The sequence below is a fragment of the Nomascus leucogenys genome, chromosome 7b, assembly GCF_006542625.1.
Source record: "Nomascus leucogenys isolate Asia chromosome 7b, Asia_NLE_v1, whole genome shotgun sequence".
NCBI lineage: Eukaryota > Metazoa > Chordata > Mammalia > Primates > Hylobatidae > Nomascus > Nomascus leucogenys.
Genome location: NC_044387.1, coordinates 28,361,585 through 28,378,628, shown reverse-complemented (window position 1 = coordinate 28,378,628; position 17,044 = coordinate 28,361,585). Strand labels below are relative to the sequence as shown.

At 36.2% G+C, this 17,044-nt stretch overlaps 1 protein-coding gene across 1 annotated transcript in view; it reads left to right on the top strand.

Moving 5' to 3' along the window:
• The window catches only part of INTU (inturned planar cell polarity protein), an 83,573-nt gene that overhangs the window by 55,625 nt on the left and 10,904 nt on the right, over window positions 1-17,044 (top strand). Inside the window, exons 9-15 of the mRNA XM_003264640.3 lie at window positions 1,237-1,290; window positions 5,448-5,510; window positions 6,828-7,049; window positions 7,736-8,218; window positions 9,821-9,918; window positions 12,146-12,335; window positions 15,196-15,353. Coding sequence (XP_003264688.1) covers window positions 1,237-1,290; window positions 5,448-5,510; window positions 6,828-7,049; window positions 7,736-8,218; window positions 9,821-9,918; window positions 12,146-12,335; window positions 15,196-15,353 — 1,268 coding nt within the window. The remainder of the gene's footprint in view (window positions 1-1,236; window positions 1,291-5,447; window positions 5,511-6,827; window positions 7,050-7,735; window positions 8,219-9,820; window positions 9,919-12,145; window positions 12,336-15,195; window positions 15,354-17,044) is intronic.

The following is a 17,044-nucleotide window of genomic DNA, read 5'->3' as shown; positions in this document are numbered from 1 at the left end:
CTTGTACATTAATTAGCCTGTAGAGTTTAGTAGCAGGAATAGCAACTCATTGAACAGTTTCTGAGATCAAATACCACAAATTGGTAATTTTTTGTCCTGTGGTTTTTCACAAGACAGACTAAGAGCCAAAAAAAACGGAACCTGAAGTATTTGCTAGATGCAGAAAAATGTAGGTCACCAATGAGTAATAACTCATACTGTGTGAAAAGCATTGAAAGGCATGACTAATATTTCAAAAGCTTTTGTCATCTCAGTAAGACACAGTTAGTGTGTCAAACAGTCCTGCAGAGAGTGTCTTGGCCTTTAAAGAAAAAAATACTCTCTGGGAGGCGGATTGCAGTGAGCTGAGATCACGCCACTGCACTGCAGCCTGGGCAACGGAGCAAGATTCCGTCTCAAAAAAAAGGGATTCTTATTCACAAATTGCATGTATGCTACAAAATTCAGTTGCCAATAGTTTTGATTTATATATATATTTGTATTACAGATTAAACTTCAGATTAAATTTATTCTGTTTTTAAATTTGGAATGCTTCAAAGAAGAACAAAGGTGATACATGAAAGAGTTCAGGCAATTTCCATAGAAACAAAACCCAAATCCTAATAAGAGATTTTTTTTCTAATAACTCTGTGGGGTAGTTGAACTGTGCCAGATTCCAGAGGAACACTTGCCTTCGTGTTTTAATCTAGGAATAAAGATTGACAACCCTTGAATGCAAAACATTGTGTCCAGGAGAAAGACAGGGAAGAATGTTGATATTTTTTAAGAATCCAGCTATTGAGTAATGTGCAAGAAATGGAGAAACGAGAACAACTCAAAATAAGTTGGCTACTTTAAGACTGATTGTCATTTTCTTCTACAAAATCAAAAGGGTTAAATTAATTTCTAACTTAAAACTGGAAAGCAACTTTTGAAGCTCATAAATTTACTATGCATTGAATATATGTGAAGACCATTTTGCAGTTTTTGAGATTTAGTTGAAATATGCTATGTTAAATGAGTAAGTTGTTTTATATTTGCAAAGCTTAAAAACAATATGTTGAACAAGTAAACTGTTTTACAATGGCAAAGCCTAAAAACAATATGTTCCATTTTGAGACATTTCCTAAGTAACACAAAGGAGAAAGATACTCAATTTTTCAAGTAGTAATTAAGCACTTTTTATATGGCCATTACTAAAAAAGTAACTAATACGAGTCAAATATTTATGTTACTCTTTTTTTTTTTTTAACATAGATGGAATTAGACATGGCATTAAGTGACTTGGAGGCTGCAGATTTTGCAGAACTGGTAAGAGAAGGAGGGAGTTATATAAAAGGCTCAATGTTGAATTCTTATTTTGTATACCAGTCATTATTCTAAATATTTACCAAGTGGATATACAATAATCTTGAAGTACACATTAGGCCTCTGTTTTGACAGTGACAAAATCTATTTTGCTTGCCTTAGGATTTTCTACTCAGTTGAAACAGTTGTTACACAATGTATATTATGGGGTTAAAAATGATTAATTACACTGGTGTCATGAAGAACTAAACTTTTGAGGAAAATAAATATAGATGTAATACTGATTAAGTTAAATAAGAACCCTGCAGAGCTGTACTTAAATTGGAAGTCTCAATATGGTTTTTAATCTTTTAATTATTGTATTTCCTAGCTATGTCCAATGAAAAGGCCTAGCAATAGTGACCATCGCAGTAGCAATAAGTACCACTAATACCCAGACCATGGTGTATAAATAACATTTCTCACCAAAAGGAACCAGGACTCCTCAAGAATTGGCTCATTCAAAATTGGGGCTGAAAATGCACAAGATAAGTCTGAGAACATCTTGTCATATCAGAAATTCAGAAAGCTTTCCAAAAATTAATAGGGTTATAGTAGAACTCAAATTGTCATGAGACAACTTGAAGAGGCTCCCTGTTGAACATCTATAAGGAAATACCTACAACAGATTGAAACACATCAGATATGTATAAGTTCATGAGTGCATAATGATACTAAAAAAAAAAAAAAGGAAACTTACTAGTCAACTTTGGAGAATATGAGGGCACTAACTTCTTTTTGTGAAAACTGTTAAATGAAGAAAAATCAGACATTTATCCTGCCCTTCTTGTCTAAACCATACGTCAAGGTTACCAAACAGAGGTGAAGGAGAGCTGCTTTTTATGAAAGTAGTCTAACTGAAATGTCAAGAAAGACTGACAGAATTGGAATATCACCATTTTGCAGTCCCTCAATGAATTAATGGATCTAGGCAATGGTCTTCAATAGCTATTAATATCACAAACAGAAAAACAGTAGATAATATGTTGTTCCTGATGGAAGCACACAGACCACCTATAAAATATGCTTGATGAGGCCTCAAGATCGAACTACCAACTTATAGGAAATACCACTGAAAAGGAGGCATGTTAAATGACCCCATTTTCGGAAGAGGGGTTGCAGTCAGCAAAATCCAGACTGGCAAATACTGCAGGACAGTTTCTTCTCCAAATAAATTAGAAAAAGTTGGTGTGAGGTGGGGGAGAAGGGAGAGAAGTTGAGAGAGAACTCAGTTACCAGAGACTGAATATTATCAACCAAGTGTATGTATGTCCTGTCTTAGATCCTAATTCAAACAAACTTTTAAAAATATCTGTGAGACAACGAATCTCATAGATGAGGCTGAATCTATTCAAAAGTCTCATACATTCAAGGAAATGTAAACACTAATGACTGGGTATTAGATGAAAATAATTCTTTATATTGTGATAATGGTATGATTATATATATTTTAAGATTCCTTCTGTTTTATACATACATTCTGAAGTGTTTACAGATGAAATGATATAATATCTGGGATTGGTTTTGAAATAATTCAGCAGGAGGAAGGGAAGATGATGATACAGATGAAACAAGATAAGCCATGGACTGGTCATAGTTAAACCTGAGTGATGATGGCTATACAGGAACTAATTATACAATTCCCTTTTTGTATACACTAAAATTCTTAGTAATAAAAGTTCTTCTACAAAGTAAATGGGAAGTAAGGAGGTAAAAGCCATGAGGTGTGAATTATTCTCAAGAAGATTGCCAGTGAAAGTGGGAGGAGAATGTTAGCTTGAAGGGGTAACTGAGTCTTAACAAACACCCTGAACAAATGGAAGGGTGTTTTGTCTGTAAAAATAATAGAAATTTAGGCATGGTAAACTCTTATGGCTCATAATTTTTTGAGTAATGGAAAATGTTTAGATGGATATTAACTATTAGGAGCAGTTCAGATCTAAAGTATTAAAATATCTGGTTTTTGGAACTTACATCCAAAATGTTTAATTTAAAAATCTAATTCCTGTCTTTATAGAACACTATTTTAATGAGCAGTGGAGTTAACAATATTTTCTATGGTTAAAAAATAATCTATTGGGATTCCTTAGATACAGTAAAAAAAAAAAAAGAAAACCATAATTCATAAAAGAAAAAATGGATAAATTGAGAATGTAAAATGGTACAACTACTTTGGAAGACAGTTTGGCAATTTCTTAATAACCTAAACATATACCTACCATATAATTCAACCAGTCTGTTCCTATCTTTCAAGAGAACTGAAAGCATATGTAATACAAAGACCTATATACAAAGCAACTTTATTTGTAATAGCCAAAAAGTGGAAACAACTCAAATAACTTAACTGTCCATCAGCAGGTGTGAATACCAAAACAAATTCTGGTATATCCAGGAATGGACTACTACTCAGAAAAAAAGTTGGTGTAGGGAGGTGTTGAGGGAACTCTTCTACATCTCGATTTTGGTGGCACTTACATAGCTATATGCATTTGTCAAAACTCACAGAACACTTCACATTGAATTTTGCCTTTAAAAAAATATGAAAATAAGGATCTATTCTACACTTTTTGGTGAAATTAGATTAAAGATTTAATCTTATATCCTAATGCTGTGTTTTCCTTAGTTTTTTAAAAATATTATTGAGGTATAATTTATGTTCAGTAAGTTCTTCTGTCACCTTTATAGTCAACCCCTCTAATTACCCCCAACCTCTGGCAATCACTGATCTGTGTTCTGTCCCCATGATTTTGCCTTTTCCAGGATGTCATATAAAGTGAATCATCCTGCTCAGCCTGGCCCTAATGCTGCTCTGGTTGCTCAGCACACTTCCTTTTACCTTCTCATACCTGGGCATCCCTGCCCTGTTCAGCCCCACAGTTCCCAACTATTTGGTTCCTGCTCCGGGGTCGGGCCTCTGACAGCCCCTTTGAATAAACCAGACAATCCACATGTGTCTTGAGAATTTAAATAAATAAATAATCATACAGTAGGTAATTTTTGTGTCTGGCTTTAACTTAGCATAAATGGATTTAAGATTCATTCCTGCTATTGTACAGGCAGTTCAGTCCTTAATATTGCTGAATAGTAGTATTCCATCATATACATGTATCACAATTTGTTTATCCATTCCCAGTTGAGGAATGGCTGGGTTATTTCCAGTTTTTAGTTTTCTTTAGGTTTCACTGGGTTTTTTAAAAAGAAAAAAAACTTATAAAAGTAATGTTGTATACGGGGTGAAGCTCCAAGCATGGTTATTAAAAGCAAATACTTTCACTTATCCCTTTCTCTCACTTCCATCCCCAGGTGTAACTGCTCTTATGGATTGGAATGTATCCTTCCAGACCTTTTTCCATATACGTACATTCCCACACACAAACCAACACACATGTATATAGTTGGTGGGGATGCTATTTTTAACAAAAATCAGATGATAACGTATATTTTGTTCTGCAGCTTGCCTTCTTTGCTGAGCAGTGTATCCTAAAACCTTTTATGCCGGCTCGTATAGATCAATCATATTTTTTAACATATGTATGATATTCTGTGGTATATCTAGTTTTACTGGCCATTCCTCCATTGTTGAATTTCATGTTATCTCTAATTTTTCCATATTACAAATAATCCAACTGTTAACTTTTTATATAAAAATCATGATTCCACTGTTTGAGTGTTCCTGTAGATTTCTAGAAGTAGAATTACTCAGAGGGTATATATACTTAATTTTTTTTTACATACCACTCAGTTGCTTGCAAATAGGTTGCATCAATTAGTCCTTTCAAAAATAGCTTATGGTAATATTGGATACTGTAGATGATGTAGAGTAAAAGTTTTTTGTCCTAAAAAGATATGTTGTAAGAAATCCCTCATAGAGTGACAGATTTTATGTTCTTAATGTCTCTAATCAAGCATCTTAAAAGAATAAAAAATAAGATTGTTCTCAGTGAAGTAAACATATGCATATTATATTTCATCCTAATACTCTGGTATATTGATTTCTAAAGATGGCACTATGAAAAGTTTAGTTACTAAAGAATATAATTTTCATTTTAACTATTATAGCTTAATTGGAATTTTTATCACAAAAAAAAAAATGTAAAATCCACTATGAATTTTTCCCGCAGTCCGAAGATTACTATGACATGAGGCGGCTGTATACAATTTTGGGGTCTTCTCTATTTTACAAGGTAAGTTGAAGCTTGAAGTCTAAATGTCCAGCTGCTGTATAAACAGACCTAAATTTTCAAAACTTTTACAAACATGAAAAATACATTTATCTCTTTTCTTTTAAATGTAGGTACCATAAGATTAAGATCTTTCTTATTTTAGAGACAGGGTCTCGATCTGCCACCTAGGCTGAAGTGCAGGGTACAATCATAGCTCACTGCAACTTCCAATTTCTGGGCTTAAGCAATTCCCAAGCTCAAGCAATCCTCCTGCCTTGGCCTCTCAAAGTACTGGGATTACAGGCGTGAGCCACCATGCCTGACCAGATTAAGACCTTAAAACAAGATTTGCATCTACATACTTGTAAATATAATAAATATTTATGGTTTCATTGCATTCTAAAGCATTTATAAAGTATTACAAATGCGGACAGGAGAAGCAATACTCAAAGAACCAAGTTTGTAAGAGAGAAGAACAATATTTTTCTGGATTTCCTTTTGAAAGAGTGTATTTTTTATCCTGTGTTGAAAAGTCAGCTGGGCACAGTGGCTCACACCTGTAATCCCATCGCTTTGGGGGGCCGAGGCGGGCAGATCACCAGAGGTCAGGAGTTCGAGATCAGTCTGTCTAACATGGGAGAAACCCCATCTCTACTAAAAATACAACAAAAAAAAATTACCTGGGCATGGTGGTGTGTGCCTGTAATCCCAGCTACTCGGGAGGCTGAGGCAGGAGAATGGTGTGAACCCGGGAAGCAGAAGATGCAGTGAGCTGAGTTCGTGCCACTGCACTCCAGCCTGGGTGACAGAGTGAGACTCTGTCCCAAAAAAAAAAAAAAAAAAAGTAACCTACATCTTTTAAATAAGTCTTATATAACATTTAGTTCATGTCCATGTAAAGCAAAGCATCAAATGAATTTAAGTACTTTTATTTTTAAAAAAGGATTTTTAAACACAATATAAAACCCATCTAACAAAGAAGCAATAGGGAAGGGTGCACAGTGAAAATTAAGTCTCTGTCATGACCCCTGCTTCTTGACTTTCCATTCTCAGAATTCAGTTCTTTTCTAATTTTGTCAAATACTGAAGCTATGCTGTGCAGAAGGCCTCTTGCTTTGTGCTGAAGTCTACCTGTTGGTACACCTTAAGTTATCATTTGAGCTCTACTTTGGCCTCAAGAAAAAAAAAACATTTACTTTTACTATATCTTCATTTACCCCATTTGAAACTAGAATATTCTAAACCAACGGAAGAAGTGTTTATGAAACTCTTAGAAATATTATGGGACTATTGCTTTATATCACTGGTAGACTTTTGCTCTTTGTGGTTAAATTCAAGGGTTATTTGATATGCAGCCATTTGCCCAAGGATGATCTTATTGATATTGCCGTATACTGTCGCCACTATTGCCTGCTGCCTTTAGCAGCAAAACAAAGAATTGGTCAGTTGATAATATGGAGAGAAGTGTTTCCTCAGCATCACCTCCGACCTTTGGCAGACTCAAGCACTGAAGTCTTTCCGGAACCTGAAGGAAGATATTTTTTGCTAGTTGTTGGCTTGGTAAGTTTACCTCAGCTTCTTTCTTAGGATTTTTCTTCTTTTCTTTTCTTCTTTTCTTTTTTTCTTTTCGGCAAGGGTTGAGGGATGCAGCGGTAGGTAGGTATCTATTGACTGTCTAAATAAATATACAAACAAACATGCTCATGTAAAATTATTAGTATGTCTAATATCAGTATTCAAGGAAATGTTACATGCCCCCTTATTCCTTTTCTTTTGCATCCATTTAATACTCATGGACAAATATTAATAAAATCTAAGAAAAGATTTTAGCAGGTTTTTAAAGTCTTTTGTTCCCCTTTCTATAGTGGTTTTATCCATCGGCTTGTTTTGGGAGATAGAGGGAAACATGAAAATAATATAGAATCAGAAACAGAATAAATATACAATTGTAGATGAAAGAACTTCCAGTAACTGAGGCCCTTGACAGCTATCTTAGGGAATTCTGTGTCTCAAAAGAAGTGGTTTGATGGTATATCAAGATAAGGCAATGTAAGATTGTTTTCAACTGAGATCAAGAAGCATTGATAATAACCAAAAAGGAAAGATGAGGAAGGAATTTTTAATAGTCATCACATGATTATGCCATATGCCTGTATGTCTTCGATATTTATAAGTTTATACATGCACATTTTATGTAAATATTTTCATGGTAGCTAAACCTGCATTTGTAATTTTTTTCCCTATAGAAACATTATATGCTATGTGTACTATTAGAAGCTGGAGGTTGCGCATCCAAAGCTATTGGGAGTCCTGGACCAGACTGTATATATGTGGATCAGGTCAAAACAACTCTTCACCAGCTGGATGGAGTAGATTCTCGCATAGATGAACGGCTAGCATCTTCTCCAGTCCCCTGTTTGTCTTGTGCTGACTGGTTCCTTACTGGATCACGTGAAAAAACAGATAGCTTGACCACTTCACCTATTCTCAGTAGGCTACAAGGTACTTCCAAAGTAGCAACTTCTCCAACATGCAGAAGAACCCTTTTTGGTGACTATTCCTTAAAGACACGTAAGCCTAGTCCTTCCCGTAGTAGTGGAGGATCTGACAATGGTTGTGAAGGTGGAGAAGATGATGGCTTTAGCCCCCATACTACACCGGCCGCAGTACGGAAGCAAAGAGAATCTCAGGGCTCTGATGGTTTAGAAGAAAGTGGGACCTTGCTTAAGGTGTGTGCTCATTCAAGTGTGTACATTCTGGGAGCTAAGTTGTCTCTCCAGTCCTTGTTTTATAATTGCAAGACATTTTTTTTTAGTGGCATACCATTCTTCATTTGACATGGTGGTTATTTCAGTCACTGCTGGCAACCCAATGATTTTGAACCAAAAAGAAAAAGAAATATCAGGCCAGGTGTGGCAGATTGCTAGAGGCCAGGAGTTCAAGACCAGCCTGGCCAATGTGGCAAAACCCAGTCTCTAATAAAATTACAAAAAAATTGCCAGGCATGGTGGTGCACACCTGTGATTCCAGATGCATCGGGAGGCTGAGGCACAAGAATTGCTTAAACCCAGGAGGCAGAGGTTGCAATGAGCCGAGATTGTGCCACTGCATGATTTGTCACTCCAGCCTGGGTGACAGAGTAAGACTCTGTCTCAAAAAAAAAAAAAAAGAAATATCAAGTAATAAGACAAGAGCCCTTTGACATCCATATCTGTTGAACAGTACTTAGAAATAGGAAAACTTTAATTTCAATTTCCGTGTTCATCTCTTCCCTATTTACAGTGACAACAGAGAGCATCCAAGCTGTGGGGCCTGTTGGGGGCTGATCTGACTAAATAGCCAATGAAATATTCAGCAAAGAGAATCAGAACGCTGTGTGTGTGTGTGTGTGTGTGTGTGTGTGTGTGTGTGTGTGTGTGTGTATGTCTCTGTGTGTATTATCCTATTTTTATAGATTTTAAAATCTGAACCTTTGTAACACTTAAAGATTTAAAAGTTGACTGTAAAGAGGATATTCATTTTTCAGATCATTTTTCCTGATTTTTTCCATGAAAATACCATAAAATATCCAAATGATTATCAAAACATTCACCCTGGGAAGCTTTGTACTTATTCTAGTGATGCTGTCATCTTTCAAAACATTTTTGAAACTTGTCATTTGGGTGGATGGAGGTGACACCAGATGAGGAGTCTGAGAAGGAGCACAAATAAAATATGAAATGCTAGTAGCATGGCATAAATAACCAGATGCAATCTCCTCATACCAAACAATAGAATACTTTTGGACCCCTAAGTGGGGTGTATTTGGAAGTACTTACATCAGTACCATACCTATTATCACAGTCAATGGAATTGGCAGGAAACAGTCTAAAAAGATTTGGACAGATTAAAGAATTACCAAGCCATGAATAGCTCCTAAGAGAAATTGAGTTAACCTTTAAGATTCAGCCATTCAACAAATGTTGATTGAATACCTACTAAGTGCCAAGGGCCATACTACAGAAAGGAAATACAGAGATGAATAAGACACAGCCCCTGACTTTGAGGAGTGCAGAGTCTAGGGAGGGGAGACAAGTATGCATACATACAAATTTGGTAATGGCTCTGGTAAGAGGTTTTCAGGGAACACCATCATGCCCTCCCAGGACATGACCCTGGGATCCCTGTCAGCCATGGATAACCCAAGAGGTACAAGTTAGCATCAAAAATATTTAAAGGAAGCATTGCAAATGGTAAGTAGTTCCCTCAGAAGGATGTTTAATTTTTAAATCATTTCTGCTATATGATTCCATTCTTAGATATAAACTGATCTACTTAACTATATTTTTCAGGTCACTAAAAAGAAGTCTACTCTTCCAAATCCATTTCATTTGGGAAACTTGAAAAAGGACCTTCCAGAAAAAGAATTAGAACAATATAACACAGTGAAGTAAGAAACTTTCTTATTCTTATTCACTTAAACTCTTTCAGGAAGTTTTACAGTGAGAAAGTACAATTTTATAACATGTATTTTACTCACAAATGTAATTCTGATATGTCTTACATATTAAAGGTAATATCTGTGGTATTTCTTTAATATTTCATTACACATTTAGGAAAATGACCATATTAGTATTATAAAAGAGAAAAACACACAAGGTAATATTTCAAAATGTGAAAGTCCCCCTTTATCTCTCCACAGGTAACCTCCCTTTTGTATATTTAATATAATTTTTAAATTAGAGTTTACTATATTTTAGAGTGTTTGGTGGATGCAGTGGTGTGCTGTCCAGTTACACCTTAGCTGAGGGTATTCCTTCCCAACACTTAAGAATGGTGGCTGCTAATGCCTCACAGCTCCCCTAGCCTTGTTACTCCCCTAGCGGTGTCCTACATGGAAACTTGTTGACTCAGCTAAGGTTACATTCCTCCCTGGGAGGAGCCCACTTCTAATGACTAATAAATAAGTGAGTACAAAGGCTTGGCCCCTTGCCTAAATTGAAGACAACTCTGAAAGGCCAGCCAAGCTTCAGAGTACCCAGTGGTATCGGCTGAGACTTGTTGCCACTGCAGCACAGTTCATCTTCTCCCTCTGCTCAATCCTGCTCAGTCACTACACCCCACAGCTGTTTTTCCCAAGAGTACTTCCTAATAAGTTTCCTCCCGGCATATCTCACTCTTAGAGTTTGGGTCCCAGGGAACTGGTCCCATAACACTGTCTTTAGAAAATAGATATAATTTCAAACATGCATTGAGTAGGGAATTCTGAGGTAAAAGAAACTGAGTGAGGAGAGAATGTTTAGCAACTTAAACTGTCTGTAATTATTATAATATGAAATGTTACATATTCACTTTTTGTGCACTTATTATGTGGTGACCCGCAGGTCTGCCTGTGCCTTGGCAGGTATTTAATTACGACATCATGTGTGGGATCAACTGGTGTAATAAACTCAATTGCATACTTTTATTTGAACAACTAGACACGTACTAATAGAATTCACACACACACACAGTACAGAGCTACCACATTCTTAATCACCGAAACACTTTACAGTAGGTTCAAATATATGTGTTACAAAGTTGTTAGAAAATTCTTTTTTTCTCAAGTCAAGACAAAAACAAAGTAACTTGTCTGCATAAAATAATACATTAGAAATCTGATGTGTTAAATTTTAGTATTTAATGCCTCCAAATATGAATGTTTAATTTTTTGATAGTTAAACATGATTTTAAGACAAATAAATTGGAACCAAACCTTTTATGGAACCCAAAAGTACCTTCACAAAACTCTAGTCTTCCATTTAACAAAAACTATTGCTCTGAAATTTTATTAACTCCATATCAGAATTTTAAAAATATGTATGTTGTGTTGGCATTGTCTCTAGTAAAAGGAGACTATTTTTTCAAGTTCAATGGTTTAAACATAAATTCACATGTGGTGTAAATCATAGGCTCTCCTATTTTAAAAGGTGCCAAAGATGTGTGTTTATTCTCATTATTGACATGCAAAGATGTTTTTATATGATGTAGTTCATTTTAAAAGCATGATATAAAACAGGATGTAATATATTATCCTAACCTTTTATGCACCTTTGTAAAATACAATATATATAATATATTGAAAATAATATATATAAAACATCTCATTCAGTAACTAAGTCCTACCCATTCTGCATTCCAGTAGTTCTTGAGGAACATCAGTTTGACTATCCTGGTAAAATACTTTAATGCTACTAACTTAAATGTATTTAGTTTGTTGGAAGGTATTTTTATATGTGGTCTACCCTAGACTGATATCTTGTTTATGGCTTATAGCTGTCTGGGCCTGACACGAGCTGAATTATTTAATACCAACCATGGAAAAAGAGACAGTTAGCCAATTAGGGTTGTTTAGCAAAGGAATGATTAAGTTACTTGCAAATGAATTGATGTTTACTTATCCTTGCATAACATGCAGTATTTACCTCCATTAAGGGAATTAATCACCCTAGCTTGTACTTCAGTTAAGGATGAAGAGGGAATTAAATGTTTAGCCCAGTTTCCCATCCCTAATTATACTACTAATATGATATTGTAGATAAAAGCTTATAAGAAGTCTACTAAATTCAAAATGAACCAATATTTTAAAATTTACTAAAATTTCTTTTTTCTTCTCTTTGACTTTTTTTCTTTTTAAGACTGACATCTGGTCCTGAGAACACACTTTTCCACTATGTTGCCTTAGAAACAGTGCAAGGAATCTTTATTACTCCTACCCTTGAAGAGGTGGCACAGCTAAGTGGCTCTATCCACCCTCAGCTAATAAAGAATTTCCATCAGTGTTGTCTTTCCATTCGTGCAGTTTTCCAACAGACATTGGTGGAAGAGGTAGGGCACTGCTATAAATACAGTTTTCTGCCAGTTTAATTTCCAGATCTCTAAGCATTCTATTATCTAATCAATATGCCCAACATTGTTTTCATTTAATTTTTTTTAAATAGTCACTCAATCTAACGTGGGTGCCCAAACAATTATACTCACAGTACTTCAAGGTTTTATTTCATACTGAATTTGATGTCTTGGGTTACTTTTCAGGATATGGTAGACCTGTGTTTTCTACAGCAAAGCAAAATACAGTCATTTGTAATGTAAATTAACCTTCCATATTTGATATCTGTGACTCAACCATTACTTGAGTAATAATATCTACCAATTGGTTCCTAAAATAACTCTGATAATAATATCTACCAATTGGTTCCTAAAATAACTCTGATAATTCTTTGAGTATTTAGCCAACAGTATAAGGTATTTTGGAATATAATGGATTAAGGCAGGGGTCCCCAACCCCCCTGGGCCACATACCAGTAGCTCTCTGTGGCCTCTTAGGAACCAGGCTGCACAACAGGAGGTGAGTGGCAGGCCAGGGAGCCTTACCGCCTGAGCTCTGCTTCCTATCAAATCAGCAGCACATAGGAGTGCAAACCCTATTATTGTGAACTGTGCATGTGAGGGATCTAGGCTGTGCACTTCTTATGAGAATCTAATGCCTGATGATCTGAGGTAGAACAGTTTCATCTTGAAACCATCCCTCCCCCAGAAATTGGTCTCCAGTGCCAGAAAGGTTGGGGACCGCTGGGTTAAGGTACAGCTATAGACACAAGACTAATGCAAATTTTTTGGCATTTGGTTGGTTGATTGCTTGCTTGCTTTTCTATCCAGGATGAAGTTTCATTGAATGTTGTTATCTGTTGAATAAATAATAATGCTGTATACAATTACAATATCAGATTATTTAAATGGCAGGAAAAGATAGGTGTTGATTTCTTGAAAAGGATAAAACATACAGCGGTTTACTTGTGACGTTATACAGCCAAAAAACCTCTCTGAAAATGGTTGTAATGTATATAGCAATACATGTGTTAGGGATGCCAAATTTGTGAAGAACTTGGGTTTAAAAGTGGAAGAACATTGGACAAGGAATAAGGAATCCTGGACTGAGCCTCACCTCCTATTTCCTTAGCTATGAAGCAAGTGGGCTGAATTACATCATCTCTCCAGGTTCATTCAGCAGTAAAATTCTATGTCTTATAGGATTTTTTTTTGAGTCCTCAGAAATTGTTATTCTGTAAAAATACTGTGTTTGACCATATATTCCTATATGCTTTGGGTTCTTATGCTCCTATTTCCCTTTTTAACATAACTGATAAATGTTATAAAGGAATATTTCATTTACTTATTTGATAATATTTAGTAATATAAATTAGTTTTCTCCATCTTATTTAAACATTGAGGTACCTACTCTGCACCAGACACTATTCTAGGAACGTGGGATACAACAGTGGACAAAACAAAGTCCCTTCCTTCATGAAGCCTATTTTCTAATGGGGGAAAGAAAAGAATTAGAAAATAGTATGCTGAGAGGAATCAGTGTCAAGCAAAATAATAAAACATGGTAAGGATGAGAGGTGGGAGTGACTATTTTGAAAGGTCTCTCTGATCGTGTCAAGTGATACTTGAACAGAGACCTGAATGAAGTGAGGGAGCAAGCCATGTGGCTCTCTGGGAACAGAGCTTCTAGCAAGGGGAACGGCAAATGCAAAGCTGCAGAGCATTACCACCTGAGGTCTGCCTCCTGTCAGGTCAGCTGCGGCATTAGATTCTCATAGGAGTGCAAACCCTACTATGAACTGTCCATGCAAGGGATCTAGGTTGCCCACTTCTTATGAGACTCTAATGCCTGATGATCTGAGGTGGAATAGTTTCATCCCAAAACCATCCCCTAGGGGCTGGGAGAGTGCTGGAGCAGACTGAGTGAGAAGAAAGGGGAAGAAGAGATCACAAAGGTAGCAGGGCCAGCTTATGCATGGCTGGATAGACTATGATAAGGACTTTGGGTTTTGTTCTGAAAGAGATGATACATTCTTGAACAGTTCTGCCCAAATAAGGGACATGATCCGTAATTTTTTTTAAAGGATCACTCAGGCTACTGTGGGTAGAACAGGAAACAGAATAGCAAGGGTGGAGGCAGGGACCAGTTAGGAGGCTTTCAAAATTCTCAAAGCAAGAAATGATTATGGCTTCTGGACTCTGGATATATTTTGGAGGGCAAACCAAAAAGATCTGTTGATGGATTAGATAAAAGCTATGAAGGAAAGAAGAGGATCAAGGATCACTCCACTGTTTGGCCTGAAACTTATAAGAAGTCTTTATAGTCCAAATGAGTCATTGTTTTGCTAATGCTTTAATCAGTATGAAATTTAGAGATTATGGGTCAAAGGAAGACAAAATACTGTTTTAAATATATATTTTTTCAATTTATGACAGAATTATCTGTTCATTTAGAACACATTTATTAAGCACCTACTATGATCCAGGCACTGCTGGTTTTAAAACACACAAAGAAGATTGCATATTGTCTCTTCCCTGGGGAAAAAAGCTTATAATTTTCCATCTTCCACTGTGGAAGACAGATCTATAAACTGCTAATATAATATAATGTACATACCAATAATATAGGCCTGTGAACAAAGTGTTCCCTAGAAAAGTCAAGGGACACTTTATCCATGAAGTCTCCTTTAGGATATGGTATTTAAGTATTGAGGAAGGGTAGAAATTTTCCTGCAGATAAGAAGAATGTCATTGCAGGCACTTAAGTATTTGGATCAGCCAATTCAAATTACTCTGTGAAAACATTTTAAGGTAACACTAGTAATACCAGTTAATACTAACAATACTTATTAATTTACAGAAAAAGAAAGGACTAAATAGTGGAGACCATTCAGATTCTGCAAAGTCAGTGTCTTCTCTTAACCCTGTTAAAGAACATGGTGTGTTGTTTGAATGTTCGCCTGGAAACTGGACTGATCAGAAAAAAGCACCACCAGTTATGGCTTACTGGGTAGTAGGGTAAGTGGGAAAAAAAAGTATTTGAAAGTAAAGTGTTAGAAGAGTGAAAGAAAAGTGGTAAAGGAGATTAACATTTTAAAATGTAGGCATGGAATTTTTTATCTAGCTATACTATTTTAATATATTTTATTTTATTTGCTAAGTATCTCCTTTAAATCCCTCCCAAGTATTTTTCTATTGAAAATTATCTTACAAAATTAAATTTCAGTAATAACACTGAAAGAATAATTCCACAGTTTTTCTATTCTTCCCTTTTTCCCCTGCTTCCTTCATTTCTTCCCCCTCTCTCCTTTCTTTCCCTTTTTCCATCCTCTCCCTTTTCTTCCCTTCCCCTCTCTCTGCCCCCTGCCACAAGACCATGCCCAATCAGGACCCTGCCCACCTTTGTTTCCATCTCCTGTCTCCTTCCTCTTCCATCCGCTGTGCACCAGCTGCACGAGCACCAATCACATCTTGTTTCTGTTGTTCCTTCTGCATGGGATATTCTATCCCTTGACCTTTGCACTTCTGGATCCTTGATACCTAGACCAGTGCTAACAGGTCATCTTGTCAGAGAAGATCCATTATCTCTTTCCCTCATCAAAGTGGCTACTCAGTTATTCTCTATATGACTCTTTTATTGTTTATTTTCTTGTCCTTCTCCACCCCCCACCCTCATTACAATGTCAGCTTCATGAGGTCAGGAATTGTATCTGTCTTGTCCACCACTGGCACCTGCAACAGTACCTGGCACATAATATAGTCACTTGATAAATATGTGATGGCTGAGTAGGTGAGACTGTGCCTGGAAAATGTGAAACTGATGGTGGGGTGGGTGGGCAGTGGGTGGTATGGCAAACACAGAGACATAGTCATTGCCTCTAAGGACCTTATATCTAGCAGAAGAATGAAATATGCTCAAATATCTATATATTTATATATCTGTATTTATAGATATAGAGAGAAATCTTATATATATGTGTGTGTATACATATATGTAAAATGAATTAGATGATACAACCAAATACTATAGGAATTCTGAGGAGGGGGCAAAATCTAATGAACAAAGATGCGAACAGTGGAAATTATACAGCACAGCAGTGAACAGACTGGTTTGCCAGGATGGTAGAGGAATGACATATACAAAGATTAAGTGAAAGATCAAATTGGGAACCTAAGTTAGGACCACTGCAGAAGGTTATTTGAGTTGGAGTAAAGGTTGGTGGAGGAAAGGGCACAGAATTAGTTGGGAGTAGGGGTAGTGGACACATACCATGTATATTAAGCTATATGACAGACACTTTACAGACATTATCCAAAGCAGAAATTCCCATGTGCTGGTCCATGGGATTTAGAATCACCTGAGTCACTTGTTAAAATCTGAGATGCCTGGGCCCCAGACCTACTAAATCAAAATCTATGAGAGTGGGAATCTGTGTTTTTAGTAAGCTCCTTTGTGATTATCATGTGAACCAGGCTTGGGAACATCAGTGTAAGCTTAATTTCATGTAGTGTAATCAGAGTTGTACTACTGGAAGATTATAAACTGGGAGCAGCCAATGGAATGATGTGCACATGAGAGACTAGAAATGAGAAGACCAGTTAGGCACACATGTAGCTGTTCAGTGGAGTGTTAACTACGTTCATGACAATTGGAATAGAAAGAATCAAAAGATGTTGAATTATGATAATGCAGATTTATGCAGAAGAGA